The sequence below is a fragment of the Gouania willdenowi genome, chromosome 7 (assembly GCF_900634775.1).
Source record: "Gouania willdenowi chromosome 7, fGouWil2.1, whole genome shotgun sequence".
NCBI lineage: Eukaryota > Metazoa > Chordata > Actinopteri > Blenniiformes > Gobiesocidae > Gouania > Gouania willdenowi.
The window spans coordinates 39,443,783-39,460,006 of NC_041050.1; the positions used below are offsets into that span (position 1 = coordinate 39,443,783).

Consider the following 16,224-nt stretch of genomic DNA (forward strand, 5'->3'; position numbering starts at 1 on the left):
CATTATTGGTATTAATATTTTTGGTGTGGACGTCTGAGCTTTTTTTCTGTCAGTTTACCCAGAGATTATATATGATTTTTAATGGTTAAATGATCCTCAAGAGAAATGAAAGGGAAACTTAATATAGGAACGTATTTTATTAATTATTAACTACGTATGTGTAAACCATAGAACTGTAACATGGTTTTCCTCACAACATTTTCAGTTGAAAAAGGCCCAAGAATGCATTTTTCGGTTTTCGCCCGAAATTGGTCGGTGGCCGAAATTTCGGGGCATCTTTAATATTTTTTAATAATTATTACTTAACTGTGACGTAAGTTGCTCTACACAGTTTCTCCATCATTGTGATTGGTCTAACGCTGTAATCTCCGCCCTCTTTTATGTCATGCCGTATGTTGCCAGGTTGGAATCACCTGGTTTAAATGAGCGTGATTATACTGTATCCTGCTTCATAGTACAGGTGCTCTCTGTTGGTTAGTGACGCTAACAGAGAGGTGTCTTATCCAGGTTGGTAGTACAGGATCCTTTCTTCTGTCTATATTTGCAGGTTTACAGGTGGTGTTGAACTCCATTATTAAAGCCATGGTTCCACTGCTCCACATTGCTCTGCTGGTTCTCTTTGTGATCATCATCTACGCCATCATTGGTCTAGAACTCTTCATCGGTAAAATGCACGCCACATGCTACGTGCTAAAAACAGGTAAAGTATTTGGTGAGACTTGCCTAATGTTATGGGATTAACTTTTAATGGATTTCTGCATGTTGTGTGTTAATGGGAACCAGCCTGTAGTTTAAGTGCCACCGTGTAGCACGACTTGCATTAATCCCTGGGATTGAATGAACACATGCACCTTGTAACGGAGTGGAAACATAATGACAGCAGATGGTGGAATAAATCCAGAGATCACATGACTCATTTTGTGAATGTTATGTGAACAGGCTTGACCTTTGACCTTTTCCTTATCTTCTGACGTGTGCTTTTAGAAACAAATAAATAAAAGAATGAATCATTGAGTACATAATTGCTCTATTAAATCCTTAACTACTCATTTGATTTTTATTGATCAAAATAAATTTACATAAATATGAAAACACTTGTGTTTTGCTTTACTTTGCTTTAATTGCACCTTTCTTTCCCCTTTGGAACTAATAATAATCCATCTGTCCATCCAGTAATCGTTGGTACCTTAGTGCAGAGGTTCTCAACCTTGGGGTCAGGACCCCATTTGGGGTCGTGAGACACTGGTAGAGGTTCGCCAGATGCCTTCAAGAAACTAGGAATATTTTTTGAACAATTTGAGCTATTTTCATCACTTTTTCTTGCCATATTTTTGCTCCTTTTAACACATTTTTGCTACGTTTCTCCCATTTCTGACACTTTTACATCACATTTCAATGACTTTTCTGCACATCTTCAGCACTTATAAACCCTTTCCACCACTTTTCCACCTAATGTCACATATGTTGACCTATTATTTTCACTTTTAACCTCTTCACCATATTTCAAGCTTATTACTGCAAATTTAACCACATTCACCATTTGTCATGTTCATTATTTACCGGTTAAAAAACGAATTATTCCAATATTGACAATGAACCATTTTTACCACTTTTTCTGTCTGTTCTGTCCACTAATTCGTAACTTTTAACCAATATCTGTGGTTTTTAAAATCCCATTTCACCATCTTTTCCACCATTTTTGGTCACGTTGAACTTTGAACCTTAAAACCAGGATTTCCATCTTTAAGATGACTATAATAATAATAATAAACGTTCCTGGATAACAGTGGATATTATTCAGATGAATAAATAAATGTGGTTATCACAGATTCATAGAACAATGGACCATCATTTTACTGACTTTATGGATGGACCCCAAAAATCTCTCCTTTATTCCCCCTTATAGATGGTCCTGTCTCCACATGACTGTTCTTCAATGTTTAATGTCACATATTTAAATATGTTGAAAGGGAACGGTAAATGCTTTATTCTGATGCATTCTGTAGGTGTTCTAGCAGAAGAAGAACCAACACCCTGTGCAGTATCAGGTCATGGACGTCATTGTTTGCTTAATGGCACAATGTGCCGAGAAGGCTGGCAGGGTCCCAACAACGGCATCACCAATTTTGACAACTTCCTGTTTGCCATGCTGACTGTGTTCCAGTGCATCACCATGGAGGGATGGACTGACGTTCTCTACTGGGTAACGTAGAACCATCATGTGATCTACCATTGTTAAGTTATTGTTTGAAGCAGTTGATTTCTATAAAGTTGTTTTATTTCTGAGTTGATGCAGTTGTTGATTTTAACATTGAACAAAGGAGGGTTCTACTACGAAATGTTAGCACGTAAACATTTGAGTTAGACATTCTTTTCTCACAAACTATGGTTTTGCTTTTAAATGTATTAAAAGCAAATCAACCATCTTTATTTAATTTACATTAATTCAGTGTTAACATTCCTTAGACAAATAACTCATACACTGGCAATACACACCTTAACTTAAGCACTTTAACTGTAGCCAGGGCCGGCCTCCCCAACAGGCAACACAGGCGGCCTCTGAGGGCGCCATCTGCTGGAGGGGTGCCAAAATGAAACCCCTCCCAAATCTTTTATTATTTTTCAATAATAATTTTAAAAAGTTATAATAAACGTGAAACACATCTTTTACAATCACTGTACATTTTTTCTCTTAATTGAATATTAATATTAAAAATCTAACTATTTCGGCATTTTTTCTGTTCATATTTATATTTATTTTAATTATTGTTCTGTTTTATATAATTATGTTGTGTTTGCACATTGTGGGAGGGGTCAAAGTCCACTCGTGCCCAGGGCACTGACTGTAACACTTATATTCATGCACTTTGTATTGTTTATTGACTGATTGTATTGTATTTATGTACTGTAAGGCTTGTGAATAATGTTTGTTTTGTGACCTGCCAAGGGACAACAGATGTGATTTAGCATTTTTGCTAAATCTGGCGCATTTACAATATGTATTTTTTGTCCCTTTCAAATAAAAGTAATAATAAAAAATAGCTTCTGAACATTCAGTTACAATTAACCAATTCATTCTGATTTTTAATAAATTAATTCAAATAGTTTAAATTATGAAAATGTTCCACCAATATAATTTAATTTTAATTTAGCTTTACCTAATTTACTCTGTAACTTTAATGTTTTTAATTTATAATTTAGTTTAACTGCTTAGATTAATTATTTAATACATTTAGTTTAACTGTTACATTATTTAATGTTATTTGATAAATTAACAATAATTGATAATATCTAAACATTGTAATTAGGGCCCGAGCACAACGGTGCATTACAATTTATTATGATGAATATTATTATTACAAAAAAGACAAAAAATATTATTAAAAAAAAGAAAATTTGAACACATATTAGGACTAGCAAAAAATGTGATATTCTGGGGGAAGTGGACATGTGAATGTATTTGCTCCCAGCTGGCACTGATGACATCATCACTGTGGAAGTTCTGCAAAATTCTGACATCATCACTCTCTACAGTGATGACATCATCACAGACAGACAGAGATACGTCTTGCATTCAACACTGCACTGTTAAAGTACTTCACACATTCATATTTTTATTTAAACACACATGTTTATTTGGTTGTGTTATAAAACAATCTTGATAATAAAGTTGAATGTTTATAGATGTAAATATTCCTCTCAGCAGCCTGTTCACCTGGATGATGTGCTACGTTTATGGAAGTTATTCAGAGCTTGTAGATCTAAGTAGATGCTAATTAATTATAGCAACTTTCATTTGTATACCAAAAATATGAGTTATGGTTTAACCCAACCATCATTCATAGTCATAGCGCCACCTACTGGTAAAAGGAAATCCTAGACATTATATTTACACAGAAGATTGTAGGAAAGTTTGTGATATAATCCTTGAAGATGATCAGTTACGTCTCAACACTTTAATATTTCTGCCACACCCGACATGTAACACACCTCAACGTGAGCCACGTCCCAACGTGTGTGTGGTTACGAGGGCCCGTTCAACGCTGCTCGCAGCTTTAATGATATTTTTTGGGACATTTTACAAGTTTTATCCCAAAAGAAGTTTGAAGTTCAGGCGTATATAGTTGTACCCCCAACATACAGTAACTGCTTTGGTTTGGTGTTGAATTTACAATGCACCGTTTGCATGTGGTTAAAATTAATAACAAGCTGTTTCTAAACGTAGCAGTTTCCCCCCCATCACTGAATAAAACCAATAAACACAAATCAATCCAAACATTGAGCGTTAGATTCGTTTTATTTGTCTCACAGTCCACCCCCACATAGAGACCCCCCCCATCCCATCAATAAAACACTGATCTCTCCTTCTGTCCTCCTGTTTCACTGCTCTTATGCATGCGTGTGTTACCACGGCAACGCTAGCGTGTAACTAACGTATGAGCAAAGAGATGCAGGAGGAGGAGGTGGTAGAGAACCAAGAGGACATCTCATGACGTTTGAGGTTTTTTTGAGTATGAATTGTGTCCTGTATCGAATGAGTTCGGAAACAGAACAAATGTTTAAAAATATTAATTGTCTAATATTTTCTGATCAGAAACTTAAAGATAAATTATTCCCACTACTGAAAAATTCAAATAAAGTCAGTGCTATTGATTTAGTCAATTAATTTCCAATATTTCTTGATTTTTACATACCTAAAGACGCGTCTCAACATTGAATTAAAAATAAAATAGTTGAGTTCTTACACAAGATGCCAGAGGTGTAAAGAGACCGATATATTCTACTCAAGTACTAAGAAGTATTTTACTCAAGTACAAGTAAAAAGTAGCTCAATTAAATAATACTCAGAGTAAAAGTTACTAGTTACTTTCACCTCCCACGTTTAATGTTGGTAATAAATCTTGGTACGGTTCCCTTACATACAGTAAACATCTCATGTAGAAACTTAAAAAGGAAGAAACACAATCGACCACAATTAGAACTTAATTTATTTTCCATAAAGGCATCTGTATAAAATAAAAGGTTTTTAAAAATGTACAATTATTTTTTAAATAGCACCAATAAATTCAATTAAAAATAAAAAAAAATGATTAGGTTTTAAGTATAGATACATTTATGAAAATAACCTCCATTCAATGATGTTTTATTGCCGTTCATTACGTTTAATCTGATTGGTCGACTATGATGTGATGCATTTGATTGTTATTCATTTTTTGTAGTTTCGCAATGTCTGTTAATCATTTTAAAACATATTTAAGTACAAGTAAAATTACTGATTACAGTAACGTTAGTAATTGTAATCCATTACTTTCACCTCTAACTACTGTTTACTATGCATACGTAAACTTAAAAAAAGTGGGTTTCTACTTGCCCAAAATATACCATACTCTGTTAATAATTTTGATAATTTAAATAATGTAGATTTTGCTGATTATCTTCTGTTGTTTTGTAGATGAATGATGCGATGGGCTTTGAGCTGCCCTGGGTTTACTTCGTCAGCCTCGTCATCTTTGGATCTTTCTTTGTTCTAAACTTAGTGTTGGGTGTGTTGAGTGGGTATGTTTCACATTTGTCTGCTTTTTTAGTAAAACCTTACTGACACTGCTGTAGGTTGTCATGTGACTTGTTGCTTTTGGTTGTGCAGAGAGTTTTCCAAAGAGCGAGAGAAAGCCAAAGCTCGAGGTGATTTCCAGAAACTCAGAGAGAAGCAGCAGTTAGAAGAAGATCTGAAGGGTTATCTGGACTGGATCACCCAGGCCGAGGACATCGACCCAGAGAACGAGGAGGAGGGGGACGAGGAGGGCAAACGGAACCGTGAGTTCACTCAGACTTAACCCTAGTTTAACTCTATCTAAAGAATTAAAGATGCATTCATTTCATACTGATTAATTACAACCATATGCCTGGGATGTCTGGAACAAAATAACTAATAAAATGATATTTCTTCTAAGTTATCCCTCTTCCTGTTATAGCAAAAGTATTGTTGAAATTCCTAAACATCACCAGACAATTTTGCAGTTACACATTCTGCTCTTAAATACAGGAAAACATGGTAATTATTCATTTTAGCAACAATTCAATTCACGATTCATTGTAACCGATTAGATTCATGGATGATATTGGCTAATTTACAAAGATTAGATCTGAATGGATTCAGTAACATTTAATCCAGAATAATATAATGTACAGTGTGAGTGAAATAAATCCCTGATACTGGACAGTACAGATGAACTTTACTAGATTCCTGTCTTTTTTTTCTAAGGGAATCATTAATAAATTAATGATGGACATAAACAAGTAAATAACATTTAACATTTAACACTTTTATTTAACAGGATGTTAACTTTTCTGCTCATTAAAAATACTCAATACATTTTCAATAAAAATACATATTATCTGACTCTTCTGCTTGGTTTTATACATAAAAGTTATACAATATTAATTAAATAAAATTAAAAAATGAAATGCAACCAAGATCTGTTCACGTTAAATGAGCAGTGGTTGAACCTGATACTTTTACTTTTAACAATTATTAAATTTAAGTAGTGCAATTACTTGCAATATTCTCTGTTGCACCTCATACGATGCCTTATAATTGTTCACCACACCATAGTCTATGTGCACATACACGTGTTGTTGCTCTTCCTGATGTTGCTCTGCTTTTAACGTCGCTGCCATTGTTTTAGAGAACGACTTTGTGTTTGTTTGTTTGCTGCTAATCAATGCTTTTCCCCTTTTTCCCTCTTTTGTCTTTACTGTTGTTGCCGTACATGTGCGACTGTAGCTTTTCTTTTCTTTTTTTTGTTTACATGAAAATGTATTTTTTTTATAGTTATGTAGAGTTTTGTATACTTTTTTGGTTATATTAATCTAAGATGGTATAGTTTTTATGATGCCATTTCTCTTATAAATGATTTAAATTGAATTAGTGATATGTTGGATGACAAAAGTCCAATGGATAGAAAAGTTAAAAACAAACACCCTGTTCACTCATTGAGACTTTTCTTCTGAATATAGCAGCTAGTGGTTAGCCTCACAGGGTGCTCACTAGCACTATTCAGCGTAGGGGCCCCATACGCTGTGATTCTGTTATTTATTTAATTTTATTTTTTATTCGGTACCATCGTAATAATCTCCCTACGCTGTGATAAAAACCCTGCCTTGCCTATTATGCTGTAACTATTCGGGCTGTGTACTGACCCACTGCTTCCTCTGCCTAACTGTCTAACTGTGTGAACCGCATGTTGAAAACACCAAAGGGGTCACACTGGCTGACCTCACTCAGAAGAAGAAAGGAATGTTTGGCTGGTTCACTCAGTCCACAGAGACACAGGGTAAATGTGTGTGTGTTCATGAGGAACGTTCATGGTCACGTGGTGCTCGTCTCTACACGCTTTGGCTTATGCTTACGTGTTTACTTAAGCATGTTAACCCCTCCTTTCATCTCTCAGCATGGCACCATCCATTTCACACAAACAAAATTATATTTCAGATATAAAACAAACAAAAAAATTAATTAAAAAATCCCCAAATTTTGTTCACAATTCCTAAAAATCTCTCTCTCACAGAACTGTTGACAGTATTTATTCTGTATTATCAAAGGCAAGGCAATTTTATTTGTATAGTGCATTTCATACACAATTTAAACACATTCAATGTGCTTTACATGATGAAAAAGTGCAACAGCTTAAAACTCAATAAGAACATTAAAATCAGTAGTAAAGACATTTAAATAAGCAGTAAAAACTTTAAAACCAACAGTAAAAACGTTTAAAATGAGCAATAAAAATATTAAATTAACAATAATAGGATTAGAATCTGTCTCAGTCATAAGGAGTAGAGAAAAAAGGCCTTTAACTTGGATTTTAAAATGTTCCCATTAAATGCTGACTTCAGCTTTTTTGGCAGTTTGTTCCACTTCTTAGCAGCATAGCAACTCAAAGCCTAGTCATTAAGCCATCTATGAATTTATACAGACTCATTTTGTACAGCTCTAGATGAATTTGTGAGTTTTGTTGTTCTCCATTTATGCTCAGCTCTTCTACAATCAGATTTCAAATTCTGCATTATCTCAGTCTTCCTCTCAGGAATTTTCTTTGCGTTTGGTTTTCTCTTTGTTTTGATTAAAGTCACTTCATCTATGACACCACAGACTTTAGTATCAAACTCATCCAAAAGCTTATAAAGCTGACGTCTGTTCTGTTACACAGTCCCGTTTCCACATATTTTTTTTTTTAACATTTAAAAGTTTCTACATTTACAAAGAGACACAAAGACAGAGAAGAAGCCAAAAAAAAGCTTTCTGAAGTCAATATGACAGAAAAAAAAGAAATGTATCCATCACAGCCCAAAAAGTGGAGTTTTATTTTACTAAATGGTTTAATATTCAACAAACAAACCTCCGGTTTACAGCAGAGCCATTTCATTGAATGAAAAGAGTATTTAATGCACAAGATAAAAAAGTGTTATTTCACTTCATTGTGACCGTGTTGCTGTTAAATAAAACATTCATCATTATGTGTGTGTTTAAATTCCTTGTTCATTATTCATCTCTATAATCACGGTCATCTTTGGTTTAGAAAAACCTGTTAAGCATGTATAGTAAATGTATTCATTATTTGATCACTCAGATTTTATTTTCATTTAAATTTTTATTTCAAATCTCATTTTATTTTCATCTGGTGAATTTTATTTAATTTAAGGTTGTACTATTTATTTATTATTTTTCAGGTATACATTCTGGTTTAAAAGATATTAAATGGATCCTCCACAGTTTTTACAAATGTGTCCAAAAATCTTGTAAATGTCCTTATTAAAAGATTTATGTCTAACAAAACACATTATTTTTGCACCATATTAGTTTTATTAGTTTTTTTAAAAATGAGACTACAGTTCTAGAGCCTGTGTTCCTCCATCTTGAAATCATGTGATTGATGATGTCACACGGCCCCACTGCCTGTAAACATCCTATTGTTTTCTGATGGAGTGAAACATTCAGCCTGATTTTTATATCATTTAATAACTTTTTCAGTCACAATAACAATTTGTGCAGCTTTTGGTTGATCTAAATAATCAGGAAGAGTTAAATATGTCGATGTAAACCGTTTTGGTTTACAGAAAGAGGATAAAAACAATCCGCAGGGGGCAACAGTTTGAACTCTGTGGTTTGGTCTTAGACAATGAAGCAGAGAAGAAGAGCTCAGTGTGCTGACATGTTGTGGTGGCTGATGTTAGCGAGTAAATCACAGACTGTTGAAGGACTTCCTCCCAAAGGACTTCTATCCTCGGAGTTTGTGTGTCTTCAACAGGCCGTGATTTACTCTCTAACTTCAGCCACCAGAGCGTGTCAGCACACTGTTTAAGGGAGAGCGCTTCTTCTTGTAAAAAAACAGTGGAGGATCCCTTTAATAGTAAAAACATTGGTTGACACAGGTCTGGCCTAATTTTTGTGCACAAATCTAAAGTGTCTGAATTCCAAAGCAGGTGCAGCATTCATCTCCAGAATGTTTTTTTAAACTACTGAATTATTACAAGAAAATAAAGAAAAGTCTAGAGAATTATATTTACCATGGGCTACATTTCTATAAACAGTCAGTCTGCAGTTTTATTTTATTTATTGATTTGTTGTTTGGCTAGGCTTTGAAGAGACTTAGACATTTTTATCACAACAAAATGTTTGAAAAGAAGGACTTATTCCTACTAACTGTAGTTCATTCTTTAAATTTATTTAAATTGTACCCTCAAACCAAATATGAATGGTTGTAAATGATAAAAGTAACATTTAATAAAGAATTCTGTTACATACATACATTAACTAACCATGTGTGTGTGTGTGTGTGTGTGTGTGTGTGTGTGTGTTCTACAGCGAGTATACCCACTAGTGAGACAGAATCGGTCAATACAGACAATCGTAACAGTGAGGAGGAGAAATCCTTCTGCTGTGGATCGTTGTGGTGAGTAAAGCTTCACGTCAGACTGATGTATTTATTTTACAATCCTGTTGTTAGTGTTTGTTTGTTGATCAGTGTGAAACAATTAAAAAGTTATTTAAACCTATTGGGTCCTAAGTGACGAAGTAAATACGAGTGCTGGGACTCCATTTAAAATATATATATATATTATATAATTAGAGACTTTGGAATTAATTCTTCTAAATCAATGTAGTACAGCACACATGAAATAAATCCTGGAAGTAAACACGATGAGAATAAATCCAGCTTCATAATGCAGGCCGTTTAAATTAAAACTGATAATAAACAGAAGCAGGTCAGAGAGGGTTAATAATAATAACGACCAAAGATACAACAGAAAGCCAGTGGAGAGCAGAGAAATACACACACAACCCCATGGAGGGGTCTCGCTCCCTGCAGACGGCTTCAGCCCTCGCCAAGGAGCTGCTCCGTGCCCCTCGGGCATTTACTCTCCCCTGCCGAGCGACGGGCTTGCCGTGGGCACGCTCTTGGGGGTGTGCGGGCACCGCCCCCGGCCCAGTCTGCCGTCGTTTGCTTGTAACCAAAACCACACACTGCGCCGGCGGGGCGTGGCGTTCTCACCCTGGCCGTCAATGCACGAGTCCTGTGTGCACGTTATTTTTACGTTTTCAGTCACCACCTGGGATAGTGGGTGTCGCCAGTCTGTCACCGTTATTTTGGGGGTCGCAGGCTGAAAAGTTTAGAATAACTTCAATGACTTCCACCCACGTAGGTTGTTCTGAAGATGCTGATAATAAATGTAGCTGACCAGGTTGGTGTGAGCAGCCTTAAGGGCTGGAGGAGCTTCTTCTCCCCCTCAAACTGAGGTCAAAAGCTGAATTGTTTGGTTTCATTTTTAGTATACGTGACTATGCCGTTCTCATACATTTGAGGTCTTGCGGCCCACGTGCACAATCGACACAAAATGCCTCCGCGATCCATGTATTGTGCACCCCTGGCCAGGTCTCATCCTCTTATCCTATAGATTCGTTTTTCTCAAACGGGGGTGCACGATGGCACTACAGGGTGTACTTGAGAGGGTGAGTGTAGAAAATTACAAATGAAAGCATTAAAATATGGGGTTTTATGTTTATTGTTGGTTAAAACTGATAACACGACTAAAAATGACCAGTAACACACAGGAGACGACAACAGAGACACAAGATTACTACAAAATACACAAAAATAACAGAGGAACATACAAAACAACATAAGAAACAACCAAACGACACCAAAAACACACACACACATTATATTTATATATTTATACTGCATCCTCCTATGACCTGGTTTTTACCCTTTTTATTCTTGTATTCTCGCTGCTTATCCAACTGTTTTCATTGTGGCTAAATGCAACGTAATTTCAGTCTGCAGTTAATCTCTGTTATGTTATGTTGAATAACAATAAAGGAATCTATCTATTTATCTATTTATCTACACAGAGACTAATTTAAATAATACCAATAACACAAAAAAAACAACAACAAAAATACACAAAATAAGAGAAAAATATACTGAATAATAAAATGAACAGACAAACAACAACTTTTATAAAATTACACAGAAAACAGACAAAAAGATGATTAGAACATGAACTGAAAATACAAGGGTCAGTGTTGGTCCCACATCAGGAGGGAAATGATCGTAAATGATTAAAACTATAGAAATAAATCTATTCAAGATTAATTAAATACTGTTTCATTCACTTATTTACAAAACTTTAAAATGTGTGATTATCATTATAGATGTTATCAACTATAGATCATCATTATGATCTACAGATGTTTTTAAATAGAATTCTGAGTAAAATGTTGTAGACAAAAGAGAACCACTGTTATAGATAATTCACCCTTTGTGAAATATAAAGTTTCACACTAGATGAGTAAATTAAGAATGATTTTAAATGGTGGTGTGACAGGATTTAAACACTGCTCTGTGACTTTTCAAAGATTAGTGTCACATATACTGTACACTATTGGACCAGCTTGGTTTTACCATTTAACCTCTGCATTTTGTATTTATCAATGTTGTCTTTGTCTGATATTTGTATTTGTTTGATAATCTGAAACATGTCAGTGAAATGAAAAAGACACTTATTGCTGTGCTACACGCGTCTAAACTTTGTAAGGGTTTGATTCCTGGACTTTTAAAACAGATTAACAGATTAAAACAAAGTTGCTTTTTAAAAGTGCCTCATCTTTTATTTTCTGCAGTCAAAAAATTACCAAGTCAAAGTGCAGGTTAGTAACTGAACTGGTATGATTGACATGGTTTCTAATCTCTGGTTCACTTCATTGTGCATGGCTGGTTTTTCTGTTTCACGTCCCTAATGTTTCACGTGTGTTTGACTTGTTCTGACTTCATCAGTGTTTTTATTCCTCTGTGCATTCACTTTATTCACCTTTTATCCTGTATTCACTCATTAATGGTTCAATTCAGTAATAATTCACCAGTGTGTTCTTTTAATGACTGTTTTTCAGTCGTCAGTGGAGACGCTGGAATCGTTTCTGTCGGAGGAAATGTCGCGCTGCTGTTAAATCGGTGACGTTCTATTGGCTGGTCATCATCCTGGTGTTCCTCAACACTCTCACCATCGCCTCAGAACATTACAACCAGCCCGACTGGCTGACTGAAGTCCAGGGTATTCATTTTAAACTCTGATTTGCTGCATTGGGAACAATTCCATAGCTTGTTTTTATTTTTTTTTGTATTGTCTGTTCTCCAGATGCTGCTAACAAAGTCCTCCTGGCTCTGTTCACGCTGGAGATGCTGGTGAAGATGTACAGCCTGGGCCTTCAGGCCTACTTCGTGTCGTTGTTTAACCGCTTCGACTGTTTCGTGGTGTGTGGAGGAATCATTGAGACCATCCTGGTGGAGTTGGCCATCATGTCTCCTCTGGGAATATCGGTTTTCCGCTGCGTTCGTCTCCTCAGAATCTTCAAGGTTACACAGTGAGCAGTAACATTTAACCCTTTCTTCATACATGACCTTTGACCCCTGCTGGTGTCTATCTCCACCACGCAAAGTAGTGCTGTGACATATGGAGAAAAAATTGTATTACGATATCTGTAGATTTATATCCTGATAATGATATACTGTATATCCTATTTCTTCCTTAAAATTACATGAAATGAATGAAAAATTGCTATTCATTATATATTTTATTATATATGAAAATGGTTTCTATAAATAAATTGGTAACCTTTTTCTATTTCTCAGCACCTTTAGGATTTCACGACCAATTTCTGTGATTGTTACGACCTAAAACGCCTGATTTTGCAGCAGCTTTTTCCAAATATCAGAACAAATCAAATATTATGTTTTTAACCATGTTTTTAACAAAATCAGATTGTTAAAAGTAAGTTAACTTAATAATACACTTTAACCCAGGTATTTTTAAACAGTTTTAATCCACAGCATTTTCAAGCACTGCAGATTATTTTTAAACAACTACTTTTAACCATTTTATCTTAACTTATTTATATTTCACATTAACCCAAACTAGTTTTAACTACATAGTTAACATGACGCCTGTATGGAAGTGTACTGCATTCACCTGGAAAATAAATAAATCTGCTTTTTCTGAATAATTAAGTTTTTTTGATGATTTTTATTTCTACATTCTTCAAGAAAAAAATTAGCATGAAAATAAGAAAAAAATATCTAAAAAAGATGAAAAAATAAATAGCCAGAAAAACAAACCAAATAAATAAGTTATTCAGAAAAAACTGTTTTTTTCCCAAGTGAATGCAATACGCTTCCATACACCTGAATAAACTTAATGAATTTTTAAATTAAACAAGCAAATAAAACTCAATAAACATTCCTTGAATTGCCTGTTAAACAATACATAATTTACAAAACTGTTAAAATAAATGAACAAGAAATGCATTCAACTAAATTTTCAATACTAAACAATGTTTAAGTCCAAGTTTCCTGATTAATTTTAACAACATTAGTTTATAATAAACCCATGTTTATATTGAGGTTCCTACCATGAGGTGTTGATCCAAACATTAAAGAGTCTTTACATCAAAGTTTGGTCCAAGTTGAGTAAAAGGAAGTAAACGTTGCTCCAGTTCAGCCTCAGGTCATTAAAAGAATCAGGTGTGCTCACTCAGAAATGGGAGGGGCTTCACCTGGCCCCTCCCACTTCTTAACAGTAGGGAGGAAGGGAGACAGAATAATGCACATCAGCACTTTTAAAGCTGCAGTCTGTAGAATGTGTGTTCTTTTGAGTTCAGCCCAGGTCAGGCCTGATTAAAGCTCTACTGTTTAAACTATAATTGCCATCCAATATAAACAATGTCCTTCATAATATAAACAAAAACTGACTTTGGCAGTTGTCCATTATTACTGCTGGTCCCACATAATACCTCATTGCAGGAAGAGGAAGAAAGCTAAAACATCTAAAGTAATGATAATTATTTTTTAAATTTAAACACCATGCAAACTTAAACAATTATATTTCTATACTTTCACTTTCTCATATATAAATGTAGTTAAAATAAAATGCAGTATAAAAATATCTAAGCTGGCACATATTGTCACTATTGTACACTAACAGTACAGTATAACAAATATTTGTTATAAATAAATTTGTGATATAAAAATGGGGTCATGACCCAAAAATGGTTGGAAACCTTTTTATTAGAGACTTGTAAACAATATTAGATATATTTGTATTCCATTGAGAGCTAACGTGCTTAGCTAGAATATTTACATTTACTGAAGAAAATGCAAGTGTGGATGCAAGTACTGGCCCGCGTCGCACTGCATTTGCATTAGCTAGCATTAGCATTAGCATTAGCATTAGCAATAGCATTAGCATTAGCATTAGCATTAGCATAGTAATAGTATTAGCTAGCATTAGCTTAATATTAGCAAAAGCCGTGTGATAGAATTAGCCTAGCATTAGTATTAGTCTAGCCCTAGCATTAACCAAGCCCGAGCATAACCTAGCATTAGCATTAACCTAACAATAGCTGAACATTAGCAATAATGTTGAAAAAGTTTGACAAATGTGTAAATGTGTTGACGGTCGTAGCTGAACATGATAAAGGTTAAAATCAGTTGAAAAATGTCTGGAGATGAAGGGGTTAAAAGTTGGAAAAACTGAAATTTCCAATAGAAATGAATGGGAAAGAAAAATGTAATAAGTCAAAAAATATAAAAGATACAAATTATAAAAGTATAAGTATAAATCTGGGGAACTTTTTGAATTTTTTGATAGATTATTTGTCAAAATCGCGCCAACATAGGAGTTAATGCAGACTAAAGTGATAATAATAGTGATTCTCCTCCTCCTCTAGTCACTGGGCGTCTCTCAGTAACCTGGTGGCATCTCTACTCAACTCTATGAAGTCCATCGCCTCTCTGCTGCTGCTGCTCTTCCTCTTCATCATCATCTTCTCCCTGCTTGGTATGCAGCTGTTTGGGGGAAAGTTCAACTTTGATGAAACCGTGACTAAAAGGAGCACGTTTGATAACTTCCCTCAGGCCCTGCTCACGGTGTTCCAGGTACGGAACCTTTACTTTACTTTGTTCCTCCAGTATGAACTGTAAACCGTGGGAAACTTTAAAGCTTTTCAGACGTCCTAGAGCTGAACAAAGGTGTGGACATTATTTTATATTCTTAGATCTTGACAGGAGAAGACTGGAACACTGTGATGTACGATGGAATCATGGCGTATGGAGGTCCGGCCTCCTCAGGGATGGTGGTCTGCATCTACTTCATCATCCTCTTCATCTGTGGAAACTGTATCCATTAAACCACACACACACGCACGCACGCACACACGCACGCACGCACGCACGCACGCACACACACACACACACACACACACACAATTTTTTTTAATTCTTTTTCATATAAACACATCACACACAATGTCAAACAACTGTATTCTGTACTTTTTAAATTGTAAGTATTTATAACACACACTGACAAACATGATTAAAAACGAATTCTAGAAAAGAAAAAAAAGTTTCTGGGTTCGCCATTAATTAGTGAATTCAAAATAAGGTGGCGACCCATAAAAGGTCGGGAACCACTGCTTTAGAAGAAACCTATAGATGTGTGATATAAGTGAGTACGGGTTGGAAACGTTTCTTTCTTTACGTCACACACTCAGACATCCTGCTAAATGTCTTCTTGGCCATTGCTGTTGACAACCTGGCAGACGCAGAAAGCCTCAACACGGCCCAGAAGGAGGAGGAGGAAGCCAAGAAGAGGAAGAATAGTGCCAAGTAC

The 16,224-nt window shown here is 35.2% G+C and overlaps 1 protein-coding gene across 16 annotated transcripts in view; it reads left to right on the plus strand.

Moving 5' to 3' along the window:
• cacna1db (calcium channel, voltage-dependent, L type, alpha 1D subunit, b) overlaps window positions 1-16,224 on the plus strand; it is a 99,828-nt gene that overhangs the window by 40,894 nt on the left and 42,710 nt on the right. For 11 of the 16 annotated variants that reach the window (XM_028452878.1, XM_028452887.1, XM_028452880.1 and 8 more), the window contains 12 exons: window positions 548-700; window positions 2,007-2,203; window positions 5,453-5,556; window positions 5,645-5,814; window positions 7,260-7,334; window positions 9,866-9,953; window positions 12,185-12,211; window positions 12,452-12,612; window positions 12,697-12,922; window positions 15,284-15,491; window positions 15,611-15,731; window positions 16,106-16,220. In XM_028452878.1, the coding sequence (XP_028308679.1) occupies window positions 548-700; window positions 2,007-2,203; window positions 5,453-5,556; window positions 5,645-5,814; window positions 7,260-7,334; window positions 9,866-9,953; window positions 12,185-12,211; window positions 12,452-12,612; window positions 12,697-12,922; window positions 15,284-15,491; window positions 15,611-15,731; window positions 16,106-16,220 (1,645 nt within the window). The remainder of the gene's footprint in view (window positions 1-547; window positions 701-2,006; window positions 2,204-5,452; window positions 5,557-5,644; window positions 5,815-7,259; window positions 7,335-9,865; window positions 9,954-12,184; window positions 12,212-12,451; window positions 12,613-12,696; window positions 12,923-15,283; window positions 15,492-15,610; window positions 15,732-16,105; window positions 16,221-16,224) is intronic. The other 5 variants (XM_028452886.1, XM_028452893.1, XM_028452894.1 and 2 more) reach the window with 3 other exon arrangements.